At 55.1% G+C, this 22045-nt stretch overlaps 8 protein-coding genes across 8 annotated transcripts; 5 read left to right on the forward strand and 3 right to left on the reverse strand.

Annotated features, from left to right (window-relative positions):
• Positions 1–8928: 8928 nt before the first annotated feature.
• Positions 8929–9758, reverse strand: VTJ04DRAFT_8756 (uncharacterized protein; the record flags this gene model as incomplete). Its single annotated transcript, XM_069367227.1, has 2 exons — positions 8929–9476; positions 9545–9758. The coding sequence occupies 2 exons, from the start codon at positions 9756–9758 to the stop codon at positions 8929–8931; spliced, it is 762 nt and encodes a 253-aa protein (XP_069215577.1).
• Positions 9759–10317: 559 nt separating this feature from the next.
• VTJ04DRAFT_8757 (uncharacterized protein) lies at positions 10318–13637 on the forward strand (the record flags this gene model as incomplete). The annotated part of the gene is made up of 2 exons (XM_069367228.1): positions 10318–10471; positions 10528–13637. 2 exons carry the CDS (start codon positions 10318–10320, stop codon positions 13635–13637), a joined length of 3264 nt encoding a protein of 1087 aa, XP_069215578.1.
• A 634-nt stretch (positions 13638–14271) lies between these two features.
• VTJ04DRAFT_8758 (uncharacterized protein) lies at positions 14272–15465 on the forward strand (the record flags this gene model as incomplete). The annotated part of the gene is made up of 4 exons (XM_069367229.1): positions 14272–14462; positions 14670–14738; positions 14946–15126; positions 15223–15465. The coding sequence occupies 4 exons, from the start codon at positions 14272–14274 to the stop codon at positions 15463–15465; spliced, it is 684 nt and encodes a 227-aa protein (XP_069215579.1).
• Positions 15466–15532: 67 nt separating this feature from the next.
• VTJ04DRAFT_8759 (uncharacterized protein) lies at positions 15533–16172 on the reverse strand (the record flags this gene model as incomplete). Its single annotated transcript, XM_069367230.1, has 2 exons — positions 15533–15679; positions 15732–16172. The coding sequence occupies 2 exons, from the start codon at positions 16170–16172 to the stop codon at positions 15533–15535; spliced, it is 588 nt and encodes a 195-aa protein (XP_069215580.1).
• A 763-nt stretch (positions 16173–16935) lies between these two features.
• On the forward strand, positions 16936–18108 carry VTJ04DRAFT_8760 (mitochondrial 54S ribosomal protein uL3m; the record flags this gene model as incomplete). Its single annotated transcript, XM_069367232.1, has 1 exon — positions 16936–18108. The coding sequence occupies one exon, from the start codon at positions 16936–16938 to the stop codon at positions 18106–18108; it is 1173 nt and encodes a 390-aa protein (XP_069215581.1).
• A 156-nt stretch (positions 18109–18264) lies between these two features.
• Positions 18265–19038, reverse strand: VTJ04DRAFT_8761 (uncharacterized protein; the record flags this gene model as incomplete). The annotated part of the gene is made up of 2 exons (XM_069367233.1): positions 18265–18767; positions 18846–19038. The coding sequence occupies 2 exons, from the start codon at positions 19036–19038 to the stop codon at positions 18265–18267; spliced, it is 696 nt and encodes a 231-aa protein (XP_069215582.1).
• Positions 19039–20037: 999 nt separating this feature from the next.
• Positions 20038–20870, forward strand: VTJ04DRAFT_8762 (uncharacterized protein; the record flags this gene model as incomplete). Its single annotated transcript, XM_069367234.1, has 2 exons — positions 20038–20352; positions 20442–20870. 2 exons carry the CDS (start codon positions 20038–20040, stop codon positions 20868–20870), a joined length of 744 nt encoding a protein of 247 aa, XP_069215583.1.
• Positions 20871–21133: 263 nt separating this feature from the next.
• VTJ04DRAFT_8763 (uncharacterized protein) lies at positions 21134–22045 on the forward strand (the record flags this gene model as incomplete). The annotated part of the gene is made up of 2 exons (XM_069367235.1): positions 21134–21245; positions 21369–22045. 2 exons carry the CDS (start codon positions 21134–21136, stop codon positions 22043–22045), a joined length of 789 nt encoding a protein of 262 aa, XP_069215584.1.

The raw sequence follows: 22045 nt of genomic DNA on the forward strand, positions 1-22045 counted from the left end.
AGAAGGGCTGAGGCGGAAATTTTTTTTCTTGAGGAATCTGGCAGGGTTCACTGGCAAGGCGTTGGAGGAGGCTCCATCATGGCCGCAGCAAGGCCTCTCTGATGGATCCAGACAGTCTGGTGGGGGATGTTGGTTTGTGGGATTGAACCAACCTTCTCCTCCACCAGGAACAGTTGCTGCATTGCAACGATGATACCGACGCTAGAGAGTCTGAGACTTCCATGGTGCTGGAGCTGGATCACGAACCCAGCGGCACGGGAACCACAGAACTTTGGTCGTTTCACCTCGACGGCTCAGAGCCATCCATCATCACTTTTGGAGTCCAGGTTGTTGGATTTGATTTTCCCTTGGATTTCCCGTTCCGCTCCCGCTGTGGTGAACTTCTCCGGACATACACCAGGGCCAAAGCACCAAAACGCCAATGCCCGCTAACACGGCGCTAGCGTCACGTCCAAACAGAACATGTTCCCGGGACTGTTTATGCTGCGCTGACCAGCTCCCAGGCTGTCGGGAAAACGAATCCCGCCGGCTCGGACCATGGCGTTATCAGTGAAAGGATTGGGACCTGCAAAACACGCCGGTTGCTGTCGAGACGGTCGGCGTTCCATGGTTGTGACTTGTGTTTGTACTGTGAAAGCTGCATCAGCCGTCAACTTTGGCGCTCCCATCATCTTGGATTTGGATCCCGATGGAAGGTGAGCGAAAGCCAAACGGTGTGAGGTGAAGTCAGGTGAAGGTTTGAGTTCATCAACACAATTTGGCTTCTCCTTGTTCATTCGCGTGTGGCTCTCAAGCTTGACCAAAAATGGAACTCGATAGGGCGCCAAAATCTGGGGAAATTGGAGGCATCGAGCTCTGACCCTGCGGAGAAAGTGGGGCTTTGGCGATCCGGGCGGAGCCAGACACGGCAAGAGCCTCTTGGTCGACAAGGATGGCCCTGTGTCTCTGCCGCTCTTGGTCGCTCGCTCGCCAGGAAGAAAAAAAAAAGGTAACAGACGGAGTTTTGTCCAAGTTATCCACTTCGGAGGATGATTTGAATGCCTCAGAGAAGGAAAGAAAAAGCGAGATGGAGATGGACGTCTCGTAAGTCGAGGTCGGGGATAGTGAAAGAAGTGAAGGAAGCATCTGACAGGGACAGACAACAACACAAGAAAAAACCAATCCAACCTCCGCCCCCACATTTCCATTTTCAACCTCTCAAGCCTGCGCTATTGCTCTCCTCCCAACCACGCAACCTGGAACCAACTGTCAGGTGGATGGATGGGAAAGATGAACATGGAGGATGGGAGTGACGCAGCGCAAGCATCCATCCATCCATTGACAGTTTTGGAGAGAGCGGGGCCCCAAGACACTCACTAACCAACTTGAGGAGCATGCAGTAGCGTCCTGCGCCATCCACGAGGACAAGACCGTCCCTCTGGTCTCCTCTGGCGTCCTCTTGGCCTCCTTTGGTCTGCCCCCACCGCGGACGGATGGAACGGGACCAGCCATGCTGCTGCGATGCCATGCGATGCTACGGGCCTTTGGTGGGTTTCTTGGTGTGCCTTTGGCTGTTGATGAACACTGATTGAGATCCTTACAGACAGAGTAGTAGTACTAACGTCAGCGTAGGGTGTGCTCTCTGCTGCGTAGAGCTGCAGGAGGGCCATCTTCCGTGTGGAGAACGGCCACATGACATGCGCGCGCTGTGGTTTTTCCTTGAGTTCCCCGCTAAGTATTAACATGAGGTCGCCGACCTTCCCGGTGCTGCTGCAACGTCACCAGACGATTACTATACGGTTGGTCCAGTCCACTTTACCCCAGACTCACACCTGCGGCCAACCGTTCTTGTGACCGTTGCATCGTCGTTTGGCCTGGAGGGTCCTTCGATCGAAACCGAACGGAGGATGGGATTTTGATCATGAGTACGTACTGACGTACTCATGATGCTCGAAACTACTACTAGTCTGAGAATGCGAACGTCGATCGTGAGAGCGTTGCCCAGCCCAAAGGATCGAGGCGTGATAGCACAGCCCCGCCATCATCCCACCCTCTAGCCACAGACCACCATGGAGGCTATGTTAGCATCTGATAACCTGACCTCTCTCCCTCACCCATCAATCAGACGCTCTGCTTCTTCCGGCAGGCAAAAAGGCTTGTTCCAACCCCGTGGGCATTCCCCAGACTGAGGATGCAAGCCACCATCGAATCTCTGCAACATCCCGTCCGAGTGTGACGTCCAGCGGTTCAGTGATTGGGGCGGAGAGCACCGAAACACCTAGGTGCCTTGGTCCTGGACACCTAGGTCACGTAACAGAAACTGACTGCTACTAGCTGCAGAAAAGGGAGGCCATGTGCTAGGTGTACCTTGAAGATGGAGCAGCTGGGATGATCGACGTCATGGCGAGACTAACATCTCCGGGCGGGGTCGATAGTCCAAACGTTGGTCCTGAGATCGATGGGGATCAGGAACCATGAGGGTACCAGATGATTCGTTGGTTCTCCTGATTTTTGCTCGCCATTGTGACGACTTATTTGTTGACAACATACCGACTGTGTATGTATGCGGGGCCCTGCAGGGACGAGTTAATGAACATATTGTGCCTGTCAAGAACATGCTCTGTATATGGCTCCAGTTGTAGTACAGGGAAAGCAATCTCAATATCGCGGTTGATCCCCCAAACTGCCGTGCTCCCCACCTTTCTCTTTCACGAGCTGTTGGGCCCTGACTACCACTGCGTACCTAGTTTTGAAGGACCTTGCCGTCATTGCATCTACAAGATCATCCATGGCGACAATTGCAAGGTCGCCGGTGTATTGTGTTGGGCTTTGCCAGTCAGGTATGGTTATTGTTACTGGTGGTGTGGTCGTGGCATGATGGTGTGGCACACACTCTCTGCTGTGGTACGGACGAGTGCAGCTCGTGTGACAAACCACAGGACTGCCCTGATCGGTTTGCTCGTTCTGGTATCTCCCTGATCTGAGTTTATCTCTCCCCTTTCGGATTGCCAAAAACGGAGGGAAGAGAAAAAGTGCAAAGTCTGCTTTTGCTGCTTGTTGCTGGTCCTGGGACCTAGGTATGAGTACATACAAGTGTTGCAGCAGCATAGCAGGGCAGCATTGGGGGCAACACCACCACACTGGTTACCAGACTTGCATTTTCAACGGCTTCGTCGATGTCGTGAGTACCGCGACATATCTAGTAGCATCAAACTTTTTTTATGGGCCTTCCAACCCCCAACTGAACCAAAGGACCCCGGGTTTCTAATGCACCCCCACGCAAGAAGAACCACCTGCTACTCACCCACCTATCTCACCTCCCACCCACCATAACCCGCTCCGTGTCCTGCAAATCAGCGGCACGCTGCATTAAGAAGGGACGGCGGCAGAATCCATAGGCATACCTACCATCGCACGGTACCGGCCAGCTGCCCACCGTGGGAAACCGAGGGCCAGAAGATAGGCAGTGGGTTTCGTGTGTGTCAGTGTCAGCTGAAACATCACCTGCCTTTTGGTCATGGGACAGAGAGCGAAGTGGGTTTGTTGTGTCCCCTCAAGAACACCGGGGAAGCTCTTAGACGGATGGAGGAAACGTCATCGCGCGCAGCTTGGGACAGACAACCAATGCTTGAGTGAGTATGGACCACGAGGACTGTCAAAAAGGAGGATAGCTGCGCGGACTGATAGCAGAAAGATTTGCCACTTCTTTCCCCATTCTGAGAGCCAGCATACCATTGATCGACTCGGGGACTTGCTGGATGGAGTAGGCGCGTGGGCGCGTGCGTGCGTAACACCACACAAGGTTCGAAATCCCCTCAGATTTCTGAACTCTAACAGAACGTCGCAAGAGGAGGAGGAGGAGGAGGTGGTGGTGGTGGTGTGTGTGTGTGTGTGTGTCCATGTATGATGGAACACGAGGTCACGCTCCAGGTCACAGGACTTGACAAGTGAGCAGACCAAAGAACGAAGGAATCGGGTACGTACTAGACCAGCAATACGTAACGCCAACCAACTAACCCCAACCTACCTTTGCGCGATCCATCGAGCTGACTGATGGGAGCTGTTGTCTGTCAGGGAAAACGAAGGTTTGTTTGAGACAAGTCCAACCCTTTTGCTCTCCTGCCTCCCTCTTTAGCGCGCGCGCGGGGGGGAGGACTCCCATCCATACCACCCACACTTACCTGTCTGCCTTCCTAGCTGCATGTTGGCGTACAAGTGAAGGTGTGAACTACCTCTACTCTCACCCCACCTCCATCTCCACGAATTCCCTTATTGAGGAAGCAGGAATTGCCCGGCCACGCGGCGCAGGTGCAGCAGCAGAAAGAAAGGCAGACGGCTGAAGGGGAGATGGGATGGCGTGGGATTGACATGCAGAATAGAAGTAGTACACAATTGCGGGGAGGAAATGATACTGCGCACACACACAGAGAGATTCTCTCACGCAAAGAGCTGGTGAAACACATCCATCGCTAGAGTTTGCGGAAAGAAGAAGGTTGGATGCAAGCCATTTGCCACATATTATTGAATTGGTAGGTTATATGTTGAGTGTCTGAAGCAGAGGGCATGCAGTTGCCGTGAAACACCTGTTGAGGTGGTTTACCGAGGTTTCTCTCCTCTACCTCCAGGGACAGCTGTGTACAAACTTGACTTTTCTTGCCTACCTATTCAGGCGTTGCTTTCTCTTACTCAATCCATCTCAGCTCCTCTGTTTCCAGACGGACGTGTGCGACCTTTTGCTGTGGTTCAAGCTTTCTTGACACTGAGTTATTGCAAGATGGCTGGCTGAAGCCGCTCAGCTCAAGCCGACCCTCACCCTCCACAACAATAGGTCCAGGGACAAGACAGGAAGATGGAGGGGCGGGTTTTTTTTTGGCATACCATTTGTCTTTCCTTTATGGCATCTGGGATTGTTGGTGGTGGTGCCAACGCCGGTGGTGGCTGTCAGTCACCTCCTCTTCGTGGCTGGAGTTGACAGTGGCTTCGTCTAAGTTGGCCTTGTACGGCATAGTTCAGTGAGATAGTTCCCTACCTCAGGTACCTTACCTCCCCCATGGGATCGGTGTTCGCTACTCGTTGTTTTCGGACATTGTGTGTGTGTGTGCGTGTCTGAACACTATTGTCATCGATGGTGGACAGCTTTCTTCGGACAGTATTGAAGAGTGTGGCTGGCTGTTAACTTTCCAGAATGGTGGTTTAGTGCATCACTCCGACCGAGGGTGTCCAAATTGTTGGTTCCTTGCTACCTACCTAGGTACTCCGGAGAAGTGATCATGAAAATAGTGCTTACCTCAGCCATAAGCGATCCTACAATGTCAATTGTCATGTCTGGAACATCCACCGAAGGCACCTGGTGTGTGTACATAAGCTGAGAACGCGGGGGAAATGGGTGCTGGATTACCATCTTTCGTATCCCACCAGGCTTTGTTTGGCTTTATTCCCATGGTTCTGGAGTCAAGGAGGAGGGTTTCAATCTGGGACCCTGAGTCGCTCACTTTGTCCCTCACAGCAGCGAGGAAACTTTGCTCTACAGGGGAAATTTGATGACACAACCTTCAGTCAGAATGCTACTGTACCTCAGGCTGGCACTGTGGCTGCCGGTTCTTTTGGGGTGGTGGTGTGTTGGGAGAGAGATACCTTGCCCTAGATGTGTCAACGCAGTGGCTGGTATGGCTGTGGCACCAGACTAAATGGAGACGTTACCTCGCGGTGTGTACGCAGCGAGGTAGGTCACGCGTCGTTAGGGTAAGAGGAGAAAACGGTTTGACGTGACCCAGCCTTATCTGACCTGACCTATTAGTAAGGTGACCTCAATTCGGTGGCCATGTGGCCGTGGCCTTCTCCGTGAGTGCTCATCGTTTGTGAGTTTTACTTACCTATCACGAAGACGGAGTGATGTCATGGATATCGCGATATTAGCGCCGAAGGTCCTTGGTGTGGGAATTTGTGTTTGACACTCACCTCAGGAGGGGGCTACTCTGTTCTATTCACCGTGGTGTATGAGTATCTACAGATGTCTCAGTTCTCAGAGATTCGTCAACACCACGAGGGCATGAAGGGGCAAATTGCGACGAGGAAAAAGTTGGAAAACATGGAAGTGTGCCCCTGATTGGTCCTCGCGCTCACCTTCTCATCACACCGGCGCGAGCTTAAGTAGCAAGGTGAAGGAGGGTTAAAGCGATGACGTTATGAGGGTTGAGAGTGAATATCAGCGTGACCCCTTTCACTGTTTCAGCCCTCTTAGCCGACCCAGCGATCCAAAAAGTCGGCCCGCTCGAAGGGCCTATAGCCGATCCAGGGGTAATATCTGGAGCCCTCATCAGGTGGACATGTCGGTGACTCCGAGACTTCATCACGAGATGGGGGTTTAGAGATGCGAAAAGCCATGGAGGCCATGATTAACTTCGTGGGTATAGGGTGTGAGCTGAGAAACGACCGGAGTTCAGTTTGTTGAGTACCTATTCCACGAGTCTCTGAGTCGAGAGACGGTGACGTAGCGATTGATAATAGTGGTCAGATGCTTTCCAAGTTTTTGAGGCTGTTGATTGTGTGAAAGAGGCTGAGCATAGGCGTCGAAGGCTCAACTTCGTCAGCCAAGGTTCGGCGATTGGTAATCTCGGAGCGCGAGAGCTTCACCGCAAGTCTTCTCCATCTTCTCAGAGTAATTGGGTTCTGAGTCTGATGAGAGACGCTCTCGGTCAGATGGTAAGCTCAGGAACTCGCTCAAGTCATTCCCCTCGACCACGCTCCTTGGCCTCGTATCAAGGTTACCCTTACTCATCAGAGTTGACACTCCACAGCCATGATGATGGCGCTTGTTTCTTCACAGCCTGGATGTCAATACTTCGTGGTCATTGACTGAGACCACTGCATCTCGGCTTGCCTCCAAAAGGTGACACAGCCTGACTGAAGCATCCACATCTGTCAACCCCAGAGAGTACGTCGGGCAGTTTCGGTCTTGGGCGTACGCCTGGCCCAGCAGTGTTCATCTGCCGTGCCATTCACGGACGGAACTGACGATGCTGTGGCTAGTGAACTATGCCAACTGCCCTGTCACTCACTGAGTTGATGCTTCCACATGTGTTGTCTGCCTGTGTGAGATCTGAGTCGTCTCGTGCTCAAACAATACCCAAATCTCAACAAACCCCAAACATCACATTTCCCATCTCAAACCTCGAATAGCCGCATGCTCCACAAAACCTTAGCAGCACCCTCGGACAGACAATAGCTGGCCGGCCGACAGGTCCGGAGACCCGCCTGGACACTCCGCCCGGATGACCGGGCCCGACCTTGATGCAGAACGCCGTGTATCACCTCCATGTTGAAACCCGGCCGGTTCGGGCGGCCGCTGGATCGTACATATGCCTTGTATATACGCACGCATCGCACTCGCCTGCGGCCACCCGCGGTTGGTCTGGTCTGGTCTGGTCAGGTGTTGTTGACAGGCTGCGTGTCGCCGAGGCGAAGGTTGTTGCGAGCGTTTGTGATGGGGTGCTGTGAGAGCCTTTGTTGATGCCGGTCGGATTGTGGCTCGTGGGGTCCGTTTGGGATGGGGCTCTGTATGACTTCGGGTTGTCTTTGGTGGTGTACCGTCTGACGGGTTTGTTAGGAACTAGGCGCTCTTGGGAGTGGGGAGGAGAAAACTCGGGCTTTGAGAAGGATAGTTTGCAGCTCTGGTGGTGACGGCGTTTTGTTCGTTTGGATAATGAGGTAATTGAGGTCAATTGCACCGTGCTAGGGTTGCGGAAGAGAAATCCATCTTGGGTGTGAAGAGTTGACCAAGTCTGCTTGGCCGAGAGGGCAACCGCACCATCACCAGACTCTTTCTACACATCACCAGTCATTTAACATGACACGAGTGGCAGGGGATTGTCAATTGACCATATCCTCATCTCCATGAGGCATTGTTGGTGGACTCGATCCAACGGCCGAAGGCCACTAAACTTCTTGTCCTGTCGCCGTAACCACGGTAGGGCAAAGCATCTGAGAATTCCAAAGACGTGGAATCGCAAATTTTACTCAGACCATTTGAGCCGAGTTCAACCGTGGGAGGAAAACAAGGCGGAGATACGGACCGCTTTGTGCATTGTAGAACCTCCTGGAGCAGCCGAAGAGCTACAAGGCTCCGTGTAGCTTGACAAAATCCGCCTTCGTCCCACAGGATGGAAATTAGACAGGGCGATGATCCAGAGTAGCACAGGAATCCGGAAGAGCATGGGTGGCACCACAACACTACGGCTTTTCTTCGAGATGCCGGTTTAGCAGACATCGTTCGGTTGTGTGGTACCACTGGCCATTGCCCGGACTACATCTCATCTCAACCCCTGAGAAAGTAAACAAGCACAGAAAAACACCAGCACTGGTTGCGGTGCGGTCGTGCAATCAACCATTAATATGTCGACAACCAAGTTGGAACGAGCTCACCAAGACAGAACAAAAGAAGAAGAAACACAGCAAGGACCAAGTAGTCCTACTCTAGCCACCCATGTACACTCTAACTGAACCTCAAGATCCCCAAAGGTAGCAACCCACAAGTGCTTCGTCGCGATGGTCATTGCCCGCGGCGTGGAAGATACTAATAATCTGCCGATAATTCTTAGCTCAATCTTGGATTCGAACATCCAGGGAGTTGGCCTTGCGCATTGTCCACTTGGTCAGGAGTGCGCGAGGAGAATTTCAGTTGTGGTTGGAAACTGGCCTGGATGATTAACAGGAACTTATTCGTATACACTTGTTTGCTGGTTGGTCTGTTAGGTTGACACCTTTGGAAAGTAACATCGTGAAAAATGGTATATATGGTTGGTATCAAACGCTTGTGAAGCAAAATAAGCTCCCCTCCAGGATCCTCAACGCCGACGCCGTACCCAAGTGAACCAGCCCACTCATCCATATGAAAACATGGCTCATCAAACGTATGTACACCTCCAACCAACCCCCTTTTCCTCCCCATCCTCATGACCGCATCGCCTCAACAAACAACTCCCTCATCCCCTTCAACAACACCACCAACTCCCTCGTCTCATTCACCCGCTCCAGCACCTTCTCCACCTTCTCCCTCTCCAACTTAGGCCGGCAATGCCGCACGTCATAATCCTTCCTCCCCATGCAGAGTTCAAACCACGCCTCGCGCTCCCAGTTCTTCTCATCGAGGTGCGTGTAGACAAACTTGAGCCTGTCCTCGACGCCGGCGCCCTCGATGCGCAGGCACAGGTTGGTCACCCAGAAATCCAGCTCGGGCACGTTGTAGCGGGCCTGCGCCTCGAGCTCGGCCTGGCGGGCGCGCTGCGCGGCGAGGCGGGCGTCGATGTCGCGCTGCGTGGCGGCGATTTGCTCTTTGAGCGCGTCGCGCGCGGCTTGTTGGCGGTCGCGCTGGGCCTCGAGCTGGGCGATGGCGGCTTGCATTTCGCGCGTCTCGGCGGCTTCTTTGGCGATGGTTTGTTGGTAGGTGTTGGTTTTGAGTTGGAGGATTTCGATGTCTTTGCGTTTCATGCGTTGGTCCTCTGGAAAAGGGGGACTCGGTTAGAGATTTGTTGTCCTTCTTTCTGCTGCGTCCTCTTGGGTCACGTACCCTGAAGCTCGGCCACGCTCATGCGGAATTGGTTGCGCTCTTCCAGCACGCGCTTGCGGCCTTGTTCGATAAAGGCGTCAAACTTTGCGGTAAACTTGGCCATGCGGTCGCGGAGCTCGTCGAAGCCGAAGTTGACGGTGGGGAGGGTGTCGGCGAGCGACGTGCCGCTGATGGGCGGCCGGCTCGTCGAGAGCGACGGCTCGAATGTCGACATTGCGATTTCGTAATTGTATTAGGTTCGTAAGGATTGATTGTATGAGGGGGAATTTGTCTTTTTCGGGTTCGCTTTCCGGGTTGCGCGACGGTACGGCGGAAGGAGGGCTGAGGTGGCGGGGTTCCAAGTTGGTGATGATGATTGCGATGGTTTGGAATGGTTTGGATTTCCAGGGCTTGTTTATCTCGTTGCCGTTTCTAGCGGGTTTCCAGGACACTCCCAGCCAAGACCTTGCCAAGGCCCGTCCTTCTTGGCACATATCGGCTTGCTGATTGGATAACGTCATTTTGAGCCCCACTTAAAAATAGCGGCTCCAAAAGCCAAAGCTTCTTCACATGAACTCTCCTCCATCAATCCTCTTTTTCAATCTTTTCATCTTGTCGGCCCGAAGTGCACCTCACAGCCTCCCCCGCCCTATCCACAACGACATGGAGTTTGAAATCTAAAGTCTCATTTCACAGTCCACAAAGTTGGATATCTACACCCTAGGTTGTGTCTTTTATCGCCGAGAGAATGAAATCATCAACTTCCTCTCCGCTCCGTCTCACAATACGCCCCAATGGATGACCATACCCAAAACGCCGTCCGGCATGGCCACCATGCTAGGACCAGTCGTGTCCCTGCCGACGGCGTCGTCGGACGTCTAACCTACACCCCGGCCGTCGCCGGCCAGCCCATCGGCCAGATCAAGAGAAACCGGGCAAAGAATGAGAGTAGGTGCTATGTGCCAGACCATCTTGTCGAGCTTTTATAACTGACGGGGAGACAGCCCCGCGCTTCAAGCAAGTCACCCCATTTGAACAATGGTGCCCTCCTACAAAGACCCCAACCCCGCCCAATGACATGGGGCCATGGCAGGTCTCACGGTCTCAGAAGAACTGGCTGCTCGAGTATCTCCCCGAGGCATCGTTTATGGACGACGAGCTCAACTCTCTCTTGATGGAGGAGATTGCTGCATCCCAGGCAGAAAGGGGCGCGGCTCCTGACGAAACAGCCCCCTTGTGCTCAGTCGGCGAGGTTGTTGACCTCAGGCAAAGAAAGAAAGGCCATCCTGTGCTGGCTGTCACCTCGGGAATCTCGGGAAATTCTCTGCGTCTGATCAGTCTCGCGCAGGAGGAATGGATCTGGAACGAAGCTGATATTCGAGTTCGGCTCCATGTCCCAGAGCTCGACATCAGCGGCGAGTGGAGTCGGGATGCGGTGCCGATCTCACTTATCAAGTTCGTCGTCGATCTTCGGCTCCCCGATGGCATACGCTGGCTGGTCGTATCGAACGGCGCATCCACTACCGTGTACGAACCAGAGCTGCGCATGATACCCATGCCGACCGCTTCCAAAGTTCACGGTCCTGGTTCCCCTGCTGCCAGCCAGTTCTATCCTAACCCGCTTTTTACCATTCCCTGTGAGAGGACGGGGCCGGCCATGCAGAGTGATGTCTGTCTGGTCCGGCATCACGAAAAGGAGCATCCTACGCTTGTCATCGTCGACAAGACCGGATGCTGGAGTTTGTGGGACATCATGGGTCGCCGAAACGTACGCCCGCAGAAGTTGACTCCCGTCCTGAGGATGTGCGGTACATCGATTGCGGGATGCATACCGAAACTGCCGCCAGCCCCCACAACGGAGCCTGAGCAGTACAAGGTCTTCTGGTTGATGTTCACACCACCTCCGTCTCCGAATCGACCCGAAAAGAAAAAGAAGAAAAAGCGCTCGTCAGGAACCGACTTGGTAGTTGCCCAACAACCTCGGCGACTATTATTGTTGTGCAGTCCCAAAGCATTGCGCTTGTTCGACACAGAGTCCCAAAAACTCCATCTGGTCTCTCAGGCCCTCCTGCCCAGGGACAATCTTCGAATCTTGGGGGCCGCGCCTTCGCGTCTGGACCCCAGCCAGGCGTTTGTCCTGACCAGCACAAATCTCTTTTGGGTTGCCGTTCGCGAAGGCAAGAAAAAGGACCAACTTACTTTGGATGTGCTCGCTTCGTGCCCGCATCACAGGAACGTCAACGACCCGACTCTGCGCATGGACGTCTCCCCCGGTGCTTACATCCGCGGCCACAAGGCCTGCTTCGTCTCTGTCCGGTCCACCAGAGATACCGAGATCGTCATCTTCTGGTTCATCCAACCAGAGCAAGGCCAGCCTGTCCGCTACCATCGCGAGATAATCTCCCTGAAAAGCCCGGCAAACTTTGTCGGCCTGCATATCTTGCCCGCGGGCAGGATGCGTGGGAACGAGCCCACTTCGCCTGCTGGAAAAGTCTTGAACAAGGCCGGGCTGAGGTTTTTTCAGGTATTAACCATCAGCCAGGACCTAGCAGTGCATGGCGCGCTGTGTGCTTGGTCAGATGAGCCGGAGGTGGTGGTGCCGCCGCCCGATGCTAAGGAGAGGATGAGGGAAAAGAGTAAATGGCGCCAGAGGCTGCTTCAGATGCTGACGGATGCGTTTGCTGTGCCGGATGGGTTTGATGAGCGTGCTGTTTTTGGGAAGCATGGTCTCGGATTGGCGGCAGTGGAGAGATTGGATGCAGGGAGGCAGCAATTTGTTGATCTGAGCCTGGTGGCCCAGAGATTGAGCGAGGCTGTGGGACTTGACGTCGAGGATGAGGGATGGAGTGGCTCGCAGAAAGGGGTTGATCTTGATTTCCTGGCTAAAGCGGTCGAGCGGAGGAAGGAGGATGGATACATGCGCCGGCATTCGCTGTTGGATCTTGCAGCAGACCATCCCAAGAGCCAGCTGTTCGAGATGGCCCGTGCGTGGGATGTCCAACAAGACATGATGCACCGGAACGCCACTGACTGGAGTTTCGTGCCCGAACCGCGGCGTCCGATGGTGGATTTCGGCCCCGAGGATTTGCTCGACAAGCTGAGAGACCTGTTTCTTGGGTCTCAACCAGAACACCACCCACAGCCTTCACGGGACAAGATCTTACGAATCATGGCCGCCGAAATGTTCCTCAGCACCATCGGTCTCGCAGCTTTCCCTCAATCCTGGACCGCTTCCACTGAACCAGACGAGCAGGGCTCCCTTCCCTTTCCCGCCTCTCCTTCCATCATGCCCTCCTCCCAAATCAGCCCAGCTATCATCAAGGGCAAAGACAAGCTCATCAAACCCGAACTGGACCAAGACCAGCCCGCCCTCGGCGACTTGTCAGTCCTCCGGCTGCGCAAATACGCCACCATCACCCGTCCTTCGCCTGATACCATCCAAGGCGAAACCGTGGTCGGCCTGTCGCGGTGGGACCTCGGCGCAGACCCGGACGACATCACCTGGCGGCCGGGACAGGATTTGGAAGCCGAGGACGCGATCAACCGGCGCAGAAGGAAGTGGGAGGCCAGGAGGAGGAAGGCGGAGAGGTTGTCGCAGAGAATATTTGGCGAGGATTCGTTTGGTGGTGCTGGCAGTAGCATAGGTGGAGGAGGAGGCTTTGCGTCGTCATCCCAGTCCTTCGGCTTCCCCGTCCCCGTTCCCGGCTCGTCGCAGCAACAACAAGTCCCCACCATCCTTCCCACGAGCAGCATCCAGACCCCAAGAGGGGCAGGCCTGCGCCTCCTCAGCCCTACCCGAAGTCAGCAGCTCCCGCCGTGGGAGTTTGCGTCGCAACCGCAATCGCAGCAGCAGGCGTTTGGGTTTGGCATTGGCATCGGCACGCCTAGGGTGCGTGCGCCCTCGCCGCTGAGGAGGGAGTATCGGAGGGATTCGTCTCAGTTGGTGCAAGAGTCACGGTCGCAGTCCCAGGACACGCCATCAAAGCCTAAGAGTCAGGTGTTGCCGGGGGTGTTTGGGGGCAGGCCGTCGTTTTCGCCGTTTAAGAGGTCTGGGAGCCCGTTGAAGGGGAAGGGCAAGAGGAAGAGCGAGGTGAGGGTGAGTGGGTTTCGGTAGGGTTTTTACAGGAGTTTTTGTTTGGTTTACGTTAGATGTTCTTGTCAACCTCGAGTAGGATGAGAAAACGAAGTTCTATTGTTCAGGTATCAGCGTTGTATCTGCTTGGTGTTGGGTGTCTTTCATGACTTATACCCAAGTGGTCACATTTATATGCTGAATGTTAGCCTGAAGATTTGGTGGATATGGTGGGTTTGCTGTTGAATGCTTGGCCCCGCAGTTACTCAATAGCCCCATCGCTGTGCCGTGCACTGAAACCTGGAACTTGACGACTCCTCATCTCAACTGGGAACTCTCTTTTGGACCTCTAACTGGATTCCAGGTTCCAGACTATCAACTCCAGGTTTCAGTCAACACCAAACAACCGCCTGAGCAAGAAACTTATCGGCAACCCAGGTAAAAGACAAGCACAAGATTTTGCCAACATCTCACGGGCATTTGTCTTCCATCGGTGGAACCCCTCACAACCTCAGAATCCAGTGATCCATCCATCCATCTCTGGGGAACCAGGCAGCAGGCCACCCTTCTAGCTCCCAAATATACGCTACCTACGTGACTCCAAGACTCAAATCGCGACATCAACAAAAGAAGGAACACACGGAAAGAAGTGAAAGGGTCGTACGTACACACTAAGATGTCGCACCACTGCCACGACGAACACGTCCACCCCCACGGCGACGGGCACGACCATGCCGAGCACGACCACTCGGACGACATCACCCCGGCCCTGCAGTTCTCGCTGTACCAGCACATCAACTTTGACGAGGTGACTGCGTTGAACGAGGCACGGCATGGGTTGGCGAGGGAGGTGGTGAAGAAGACTTGGTTCGTTCTTTTTTCCCTTATTTTTCCCCTTCCTTTCCTTTTTCTTTCTTCTCTTTCCCGTTCGTGCTAGGTTGCTTGTTGATGGGTTGAGTGTGTTTTGGTGATGAATGAGAAGAGAGGATGGAAATGATGATGGTGGTGGTGATGAGTGTGAAATGAGTGTGAAATGAATGCTGACGAAGAGTGTTGTCGATGACAACAAAACAGGGCGGAAAGGATGCAGGTGGAACCGGAGCTGGAGAGTGACGTGGATGAGCAGTTGATTGTGAACGTTCCGTAAGTATCATTTCTTACTTTTTCCCTTCTCTCTGCCCAGCAGTGCTTCGGGGCTTCAGGGTAAGACATCGATGATGGACCAGGGGGTCTACGTACTTATACATATAAGACATTTATCTTCATCGCTCTGAGAGCGGCGTATATACCTCGATACGTACATCGCAGAGACTCACCAAGCAGGTTACTAACTCCCTGACCCATCCCCAGATTCACCGGCCAAGTCAAGCTTCACTCTATCCTCCTGCGCACCTCCGACTCCCCCTCGGCGCCTAAAACCCTGCGCGTCATCATCAACCGCGACGACGTCGACTTTGGCGTGGCCGAGGAGACCAGCCCGACGCAGGAGTTTGAGCTGAGCCGCACGGCCGAGGTGCAAGAACTGCCCGTGGTAAGTGCTACTTCTCATCCCTTCCCCTCATCTTTTTCTCTCCTCTTGTCAATACATAACTCTAAGATGATAACTAACTCTACTGCTGCTTTCCAGCGCCGAGCACGTTTCAACGCCGTCCGGCGGCTGACCCTCTTCTTCCCGGACAACTTTGGCGACGGCGAGGAGGACGTCACGCGCATCTCGTACATTGGGTTCAAGGGCGAGTGGATGCAGCTGGGGCGGGCGCCGGCGAATATCATCTATGAAGCGGCGGCGAATCCGAGCGACCACGCCATCAAGGGGACGAGCGTGAACCAGATGGGGAGCGGGATCGGAGGGCGGGGGCCGGGGGTTTGAAGGGGGTGGGGTCTAAGAGGTAGTTAAACGGGTATGGTATTCTTTTTCTCTCGAGCCTAGGCCCTGACTACATGAAATCATCCTCCCAGTTCTCGTCGCGGTTCTGGTTGCTCGCGGCCTCCATGTTCTCCTCGGTAAACAGGTCGTCGTAAGCATGTTCTTTCTGCCACTTTTTCTGCTGCCTCTCCTTGGCGATGCGGGCCTCCTCCTTTTTCTGAGCCAAAAAGTCAGCGCGGATCCTCCCAGAGGTTAAATAAAAGACTCACCCTTGCCAACTGCGCCGCCTGATCCCTCTTCCTCAGCTCCTTCAAATGATCCTCCTTCTCCTGGCGCAGGTCGGGGAACTGCTCGACCTTGGTCTTGTTGAGGCGGTTGATGATGGCGTTTTCGCGCTGGGCCACCAGGATGCGCTTGACCTTCTTGTTGTCCTTGAAGCCGACCTGCCCCACGGCCATGCTGCCGTCCTTCTTCAGGTTGGACCAGGGCGTGTAGATGATGGTCACGTTGTCCTTCTTGTTGCCCTCGATCGAGTTGGCCTTGGTCAGCTGCGCCAGGTCGACGAGCAGCTCCTGCGGGATGTTGTCCCACGACTCGCCCTCGCGCAGGCGCAGGTAGATGTGGGCGGAGGAGAGCTTGTCGACGTGGAACTGGTTGAGAAGGTGATGAGCATGGTGGATGGGAGTTTTAAAGGGGTTGTTGATCATCATACCCTATGGAATGGTGAGCTACGGGTTCTAGGTTGCCAGGGACAAGCAGAATAAACACGCACCAGACATCCTCCTCCCAGCCATACTTGATCAGGTCCTCATCTCCAGCATGCATCCATGTTAGGATATTCCGGTGTGAGTTGAGCAAAGAGTGTCTTGAGATGGCCGCTCACTCTCAAACTTATCCTTGCCAACATAAATAAAGGCCGGCGGATCGACCACGTTGGACTTGAAGTAGTAGACCATTTTCCTGTCTGAGGAATGGGATACAGTGAGAGACTCGGAAAATATGTGGTGACAAGATCAGGGTTATGTTCTGTCTTTCTGCGTAGGGTCTTGTGTGTCTCGTCTTGTTTGGTTGATTTGATGAATGGGGAATGAACGAATGAATGGAGGGGCACTTCTGCCTGGTGTACTTGACCAAAAGGGCGGGTAGTCAGGGTTAGGGTTGTGCACTCCCTTTGTGCATTGCCCCACCTTCAATTGGACCCATGTCCGTCGCCGGCGGAACGTGCCGCTCTCAAATTTCTTGCCCGAGACCAGAACATCAAGAACAACCACACTCCACCGACCTCGTCGCCGTCGTCGAGGCCGGACTCCCAACCCGACCACCGCCTCACCACCGGATCGCCCAATGCCGGCCATATCAACTCCATTAGTACGACCCGACAACGATTGATCGACCAGTCAATCAATTCCAACACCAACACCACCTAAACCTTCACCTATTCCCACAACCATCCACACCAACCGACCTCTCACAATGGCGCCCCGGCTGCCCGCCCGCTGCTGGCGGCAGCTTTCCTCTCCAACCGCCCTCACCACCCGGTCCGCGCCCCTCCTCCTCCTCCGGCCAACAACATGTCTCAACCTCACCAACCCCTCCACCACCGCCACCTTCTCAACCACCGCCCCTCACCCCGCCAAATCCGGCTGGTCCACCCTCCCCAAACGCACCGCCAAGCCCTACCGCTTCAACCAAACCACCTCGGGGCTGCCTGCGCCCACCACCGGCCCGGCCGCCGCGCTGAAGCGCAAGGCCCAATCCACCCCCGTCCGCGCCGGCGTGCTGGCCATCAAGAAGGGCATGACGGTCTTCATGGGCATGAGCGGCGCGCGCATCCCGTGCACCGTGCTGCAGATGGACCGGGTGCAGACCGTCTTTAACAAGACGCGCGACAAGCACGGGTACTGGGCGGTGCAGGTGGGGCTCGGGGAGCGGGATCCGGGCAACGTGGGCGCGCCGATGCTGGGGTACTACGAAGCCAAAGGCATCCCGCCGAAGCGAGTGCTCGCCGAGTTCCGCGTGCGCGACGAGAGCGGCCTGCTGCCCATCGGCGTGCAGCTGCAGCCGGACTGGTTCCAGATCGGCCAGCGCGTCGACGTGCGCAGCTACTCGCGCGGCATGGGGTTCGCGGGTGGTATGAAGAGGCACGGGTTCTCGGGCCAGGAAAAGAGCCACGGTAACTCGCTCAACCACCGCACGCTCGGCTCGGTCGGTCCCAGCCAGGGCAGCGGTTCGAGAGTGCTGCCGGGGAAGAAGATGCCCGGGCGCATGGGCAACCAGAGGGTGACGGTGCAGAACCTGCCGGTGCTCATGGTGGATAACGATTTGGGGATCGTGGTGGTCAAGGGATGCGTCGCGGGCCCGAAAGGGTGTGTTGTGCGCGTGCAGGACGCGTGCAAGAAGCCGCCGCCGCCCAAGGAGTTTGTGGAGAAGGCGAGGAAGCTGTTGGAGGAGCGGTTCCCGGATGCTGAGGCGCACTTGCAGGCGGCGAGGTTGAAGCATTTGGAGCTCAAGGCGGCGCGCAGGGAGAAGAGGATAGAGGAGCTGATGCAGGACGGATTGACGGTGCCGAGGGAGCAGGCGGAGAAGATTGAACAGATTCTGGCGGCGGAGGAGGGGCCAGGCGGTGCTGAAGAGCTGAGGGCTTAGGGTAGAAGATTGTAAAGACAACCAAAACCTGATGTATCATATCATGTCATACAGAGAAAATGTATTGTACAGTACACCACCACTTATGTATCAGTGTCGGTGTAGATCCCTCCGCTTCGCCCGTCCTCTTCCTCTTCCTCAACCCTTCCCTCCTCCTTAAATAGACCTCTGCCTAAACCCCCTCGTCTTCGCCGTCACCTTCTCCTCCTCATCATCCTCCAAACCCAACCCCGCCAACCCCGCACCATCCGCCCCCGTCATAGCCCTAAACGGATCCCCCTCCTCCAACAAATCAATCACCCTCCCATCATCCATCTCCAAGCTCCACTCGGTCGTCTCGAACGTACCCTTGGGCGTCGGCCTGACGCTCGCGAACCGCATCGTCCCTTCCCCCTTCGTCCCCTTGACGCGGAACCGCACGTCGATGCGCCCGTGCAGCTGGTTTAGTGTCCCGGAAATCCACGGGATGCGCGCGGCGAAGTAGATCTCGTCGCCCAGCGCGTCGCGCGCGCGCGGGGAGGTGCGCAGGGCGTACAAGGTGGCGGAGATGACGGGGCTCGAGAGCTTTTGGTAGTTGAAGATGGCGAGGCTGGCGACGGCGATGGCGAGGGCGAAGAGCGGGAGGGTGCGACGCCAGGGGGGCCGGATTTGGTTGAGGCCTGGGTTTTTTTTTTTCGGTTACTCGGTTAGTCTGGAATACAAGAGATATGTGGCTATTGGAAGTGGGGGAATCGTACTGGGCAGCTCGCGGTCGGGACGGCGTTCGAGGAGGGGCCCGTCGCCTTTTTTGGGCGCGGCGATGAGGTTGCGCCGCTGCGGGAGGCGGAGGAGGGGTTGTTGTTTTGGTGGTTGGATTCGGGCCGTAGGTCTCCCGGGTAAGTGTGGAATGGATTGGGCGAGCGCCCGTCGTTGTGCTAACCTTGAGAGCATGGTGGGTGGTAGTTGTGGTGGGAGGTTGTTGAAGCTACAGTTGAAGCTCTCTCTCAGCCCACTTTCGATGGAAGCTTTTAGCGAGGGAGGTGGTTGCAGCGAAATTGGTTAAGGAGATAATGCGATTCTTGTATCGGGTAATTGGAGGGGCATGCATGTATCCGATATGTTTAAGTAACCCGAGGACGAGGACGCTGGGTTTGATCTCACATCAGCTTTGATCCTCGTAATGGAAGCTGGGAAAGAAGCAGCTTCTGGAATTTTGCCTCCCTTTTCCTCCGAAAAGTCACTACCGGACTGCCCAAGCTTCGAGCTTCGAGCCTCGAGTTTTGATTCTTTGTTCGATAAGATGTTGGACGGGAACTCGATGCGCATCTGACGCATTGCTTTCCACAATGGCATCCCGGTTGAATGTTTGGTCTACAAATCACACAAGACTCCAAGATTCTGAAGGAAAAAGAAATAGTGGCGACCATGCTTGTAATGTCGATCCAAGCAAGGATGCTGGGTTCTGACTTGTAAGACAGGCAAACATCTACTGCTACCCGCCAATGGCCCTCGAGATCCAGTCCAGAGCTTTCTCCCAAGCTCCGCCACGGACAAAGCTACCTACGTATATACAGTCCATAATGCAGGATATACTGTGCAACATGGTGTCCTCGCTGACCATACTTCCGATCTGAAACTGAGATGTAAGATCAAAATGGAAAACATGGCTGGACATCTAAGTCATTTTTAGCATACATGGTTCTTATTCATCGCCGTCTCTGGATAGACCAGTTTCGACGTTGCACAGGCGTGGCTCATGTTCAACGCCTCCTTTGTCATGTCAGGTCTCGGTGCCCGGCCTTTGTCCAAACCGCTTTTTATACATCCATGATCCGCCCTGTCTAGATCAACGCCAGCAGTCTATCTGCCCAACATGCAGAGCCAAAGCTCGGAGCATTTCACCCTTCTCACAATCTAGCATCATCATCGCCATCGTCCACCTAGTCCAACATGTCCCTCCCCATCCCTCGCAGATCCCTCCTCTGGCTGATCAGCCTCGTTCTTCTCTTCACCGCCATCGACGGCGTCGTCCAGCTCGGCCTGGTCTCGACCATGGTGGCCTTCATCCACAGCTACTCAGGAACTCCAATCCTTGTGCTCCCGTCAGATGACGACAACGGCCCGCCGTATCCCATCTCCAGCTTCCCCGAGAATCTCGTGACAAACCCTGGCCATGTAGCCAACGCGGCCGGGGGGACGGCGGTGGTGCTGGTGGGCTTTGGCGGGGCGGTTGCGCTGGCGGTGCAGAAGAGGTCGAGGAGGAAGGTGAGATAGCTGCCTTTGACGGGGAATTCCTAACATGAACATGGATGGTCATATTGCTGACACCAAATGCCTGGGATCTTTATACAAAGCACAAAAAATCCCACCCCCTCTTCTACCTCTGGTCCCTCATCGTGCTGCTCAGCTTCCTCCTCACCTTGGGCGCGCTTATCTATGCCTTTGCCGAAACGGCCAACCTTAGCGGGCAGACCATCGACGAGGCCATTGCCCGCCAGAACCCGCCCCCGGCCAAGTATCCCTTGGGTCAGTGGACGCCGGAAACGTGGGGGGATGCGGTCCTCCTGTTACCCCTCGCCAACAATGTGCAGAGACATCGGATTCATGGCAAGGTGGACATTATGAGAGCGTGGAGATGGAACTTGCTGGCCTTGTTGATTTGCGGGTTTGCGTTGCTGATGGTGGTGGGGTTGGAGTTGGTGAGGTTGAGATGGGGGGAGGAGGAGGAGGAGGAAGAGGAGGTAAAAAGTGAGGGTGTGCCGGTGTTGACGGTGAGGGAGTAAGGAGAGAGGGGAGCTGGTATTGGTGAAATTGCCATAACTTCTCAAGGACAGAGAATATATAGGTAGGACGAGCAAAGTCTGTCAAATATATGAATACGCCGCTCTATCAGAAATATGCAAATATCGAATCCATCCACCCAACCCCTGCAACATCAACGTCATCCTGCCTTAAGCAACTGAAGTTCTGATCAGGCTGCATCTCAGCCTTGCACCAACTCGCAACAACTCCAACACACATCCAACAACCACCATAACCACCGACCATGACAAAACCAACCCCCGCCGCCGCCCGTCTCCGGCGCACATTCCACTACCCCTCCTCAGACGACGATGACAACTCGGACCGTTCCACCCCCGAGTTTCTAGACGAGCAAGGTATGTACCTACATATCTCCCCAAGCCCGCCCACCCCACCACACTGGACTGAAGTACCTACCCAAGGTAGGCAGTTATGTCCGCATACAACACATCACCAACTAACACCACTCCCAAAAACAGAACAAGAATCCCTCATCGCCACCCTCGCCGCCCAAAACGCCGCCCGCAACGAATCCCACCGCCGCCTGCTTCTCGCCCTCCCCGCTCTCTCCACTGTCCCCTTCCTCCTCCGCCTCGTCCTCCCTCCTAGCAGCTCATCATCATCTCCGCTACTACTCCTCCCATTGCTGGGCCTATCCTCCCTGTTCGCGACGGGTTGGTTACTATTACACCTCCCGCCCGAAAAGACGGGGTTGGCGTGGCTGGATGACCGACGGTCTGTATCACAGCAACAACAACGGCAACGGCAAGGAGGAGGAGGAAGGGGTGGGAGGAGTGGGTTGAGTTCCCTCCGTAGTCTACGCCTCGGTCTCCCCCGCCGTTCAGGCCACGGGGGGTCCCATGCCGAAGGCATCCTCGACAACCCCACCACTCCGTCCACCGATTCTCCCCTTGCTCAACACCTGCCGGTTCTCAACATCGCTCTGGCAGCGTTGTGTCTCTTGACAGGCCTGTTGGAGAATGTCAAATCCGCTGGTCCAACAAACCCAGGAGGGCGAGGAGGAGTGAGTCCGCTATTGCTCGGCGCGCTGCCGGGGATCGTCTACGCCGTGGTGGTCGCTGCAAAGGTGGTCATGGCCGGGGTGGATCCGGAGGGGGAGTTGAAGGGGTTGAGATATCGGTATAAGGGGGCTTGA

Source organism: Mycothermus thermophilus, assembly GCF_041956435.1.
Source record: "Mycothermus thermophilus strain CBS 625.91 unplaced genomic scaffold VTJ04scaffold_6, whole genome shotgun sequence".
Lineage (NCBI taxonomy): Eukaryota > Fungi > Ascomycota > Sordariomycetes > Sordariales > Chaetomiaceae > Mycothermus > Mycothermus thermophilus.